This window comes from Eimeria tenella, genomic scaffold (genome assembly GCF_000499545.2).
Source record: "Eimeria tenella Houghton genomic scaffold, Eth_scaff3936, whole genome shotgun sequence".
Lineage (NCBI taxonomy): Eukaryota > Apicomplexa > Conoidasida > Eucoccidiorida > Eimeriidae > Eimeria > Eimeria tenella.
Genome location: NW_013543325.1, coordinates 541 through 1,324, shown reverse-complemented (window position 1 = coordinate 1,324; position 784 = coordinate 541). Strand labels below are relative to the sequence as shown.

The 784-nt window shown below is 65.9% G+C and overlaps 1 protein-coding gene across 1 annotated transcript; it reads right to left on the bottom strand.

Annotated features, from left to right (window-relative positions):
* Window positions 1-135: 135 nt before the first annotated feature.
* ETH_00042195 (uncharacterized protein) lies at window positions 136-492 on the bottom strand (the record flags this gene model as incomplete). Its single annotated transcript, XM_013376703.1, has 1 exon — window positions 136-492. One exon carries the CDS (start codon window positions 490-492, stop codon window positions 136-138), a length of 357 nt encoding a protein of 118 aa, XP_013232157.1.
* Between the last annotated feature and the right edge of the window lie 292 nt (window positions 493-784).

Below are 784 nucleotides of genomic sequence, written 5' to 3'. Positions count from 1 at the left end.
CAGCAGCGGCCGCCGCCACTGCAGCAGCAGCAGCAGCAGGAGCGCGCCTGCGCCTCCGCTCCCTGCAGCAGCAGGAGCAGCAGCAGCAGCGGCAGCAGCAGCAGGAGCAGCAGCAGGAGCAGCAGCAGCAGCAGCTCACTTGAGAGGCTGCCTGCCCGCGCGTCTTCTGTGCCTCTTTATGACGAACTGGTAGTTGAGGGCGAGCTGCTGCTGCCGCGTTGCTGCTGCTGCTCGGAAAGCAGCAGCAAAGCCCAACTGCAGCACGGAAAAAGCCCGGAAGCAGCGCAGCCCGGCTTGCTGCCAAGCAGCAACCCAAAGCTTTTCTTCAGGTTCATAATAAACTCCAGAGACGCCGCTGCGGCAAACTTCGGGTTTGCTGCTGCTGCTGCTGCTGAAGTTTTGCTGCAGCTTGCCCTGGCGCTGCAGCTGCTGCAGCAGCGCGAGCGCCTTCGCCCGCGCGCCCTCCAGCCCGCCGTGCTGCAGCAGCCCCATTGCTGCTGCTGCTGCTGCTGCTGCTCGCCCGCCGTCTCTCCCGCTGCGTCTGCTTCTGCTGCTGAAGGGCCTGAACAGCTGCAGCCCCTGGCTGCTCCAGCAGCAAAGAAACCGCTGCAGCCTGCTGTCAAAGACAAGTGCAGCACGAGAGTTTTGCTGCAGCGGCACCCGCAGCAGCCGCTGCTGCTGCGGCCAAAAGAACTCCAGCCGCCGCCCCCGCCCGCTCTGCTGCAGCAGCCCCGGCTGCTGCTGCTGCTTCTTCCGCTTCAGGCCCCCTGCGCGGCCCCCAAAG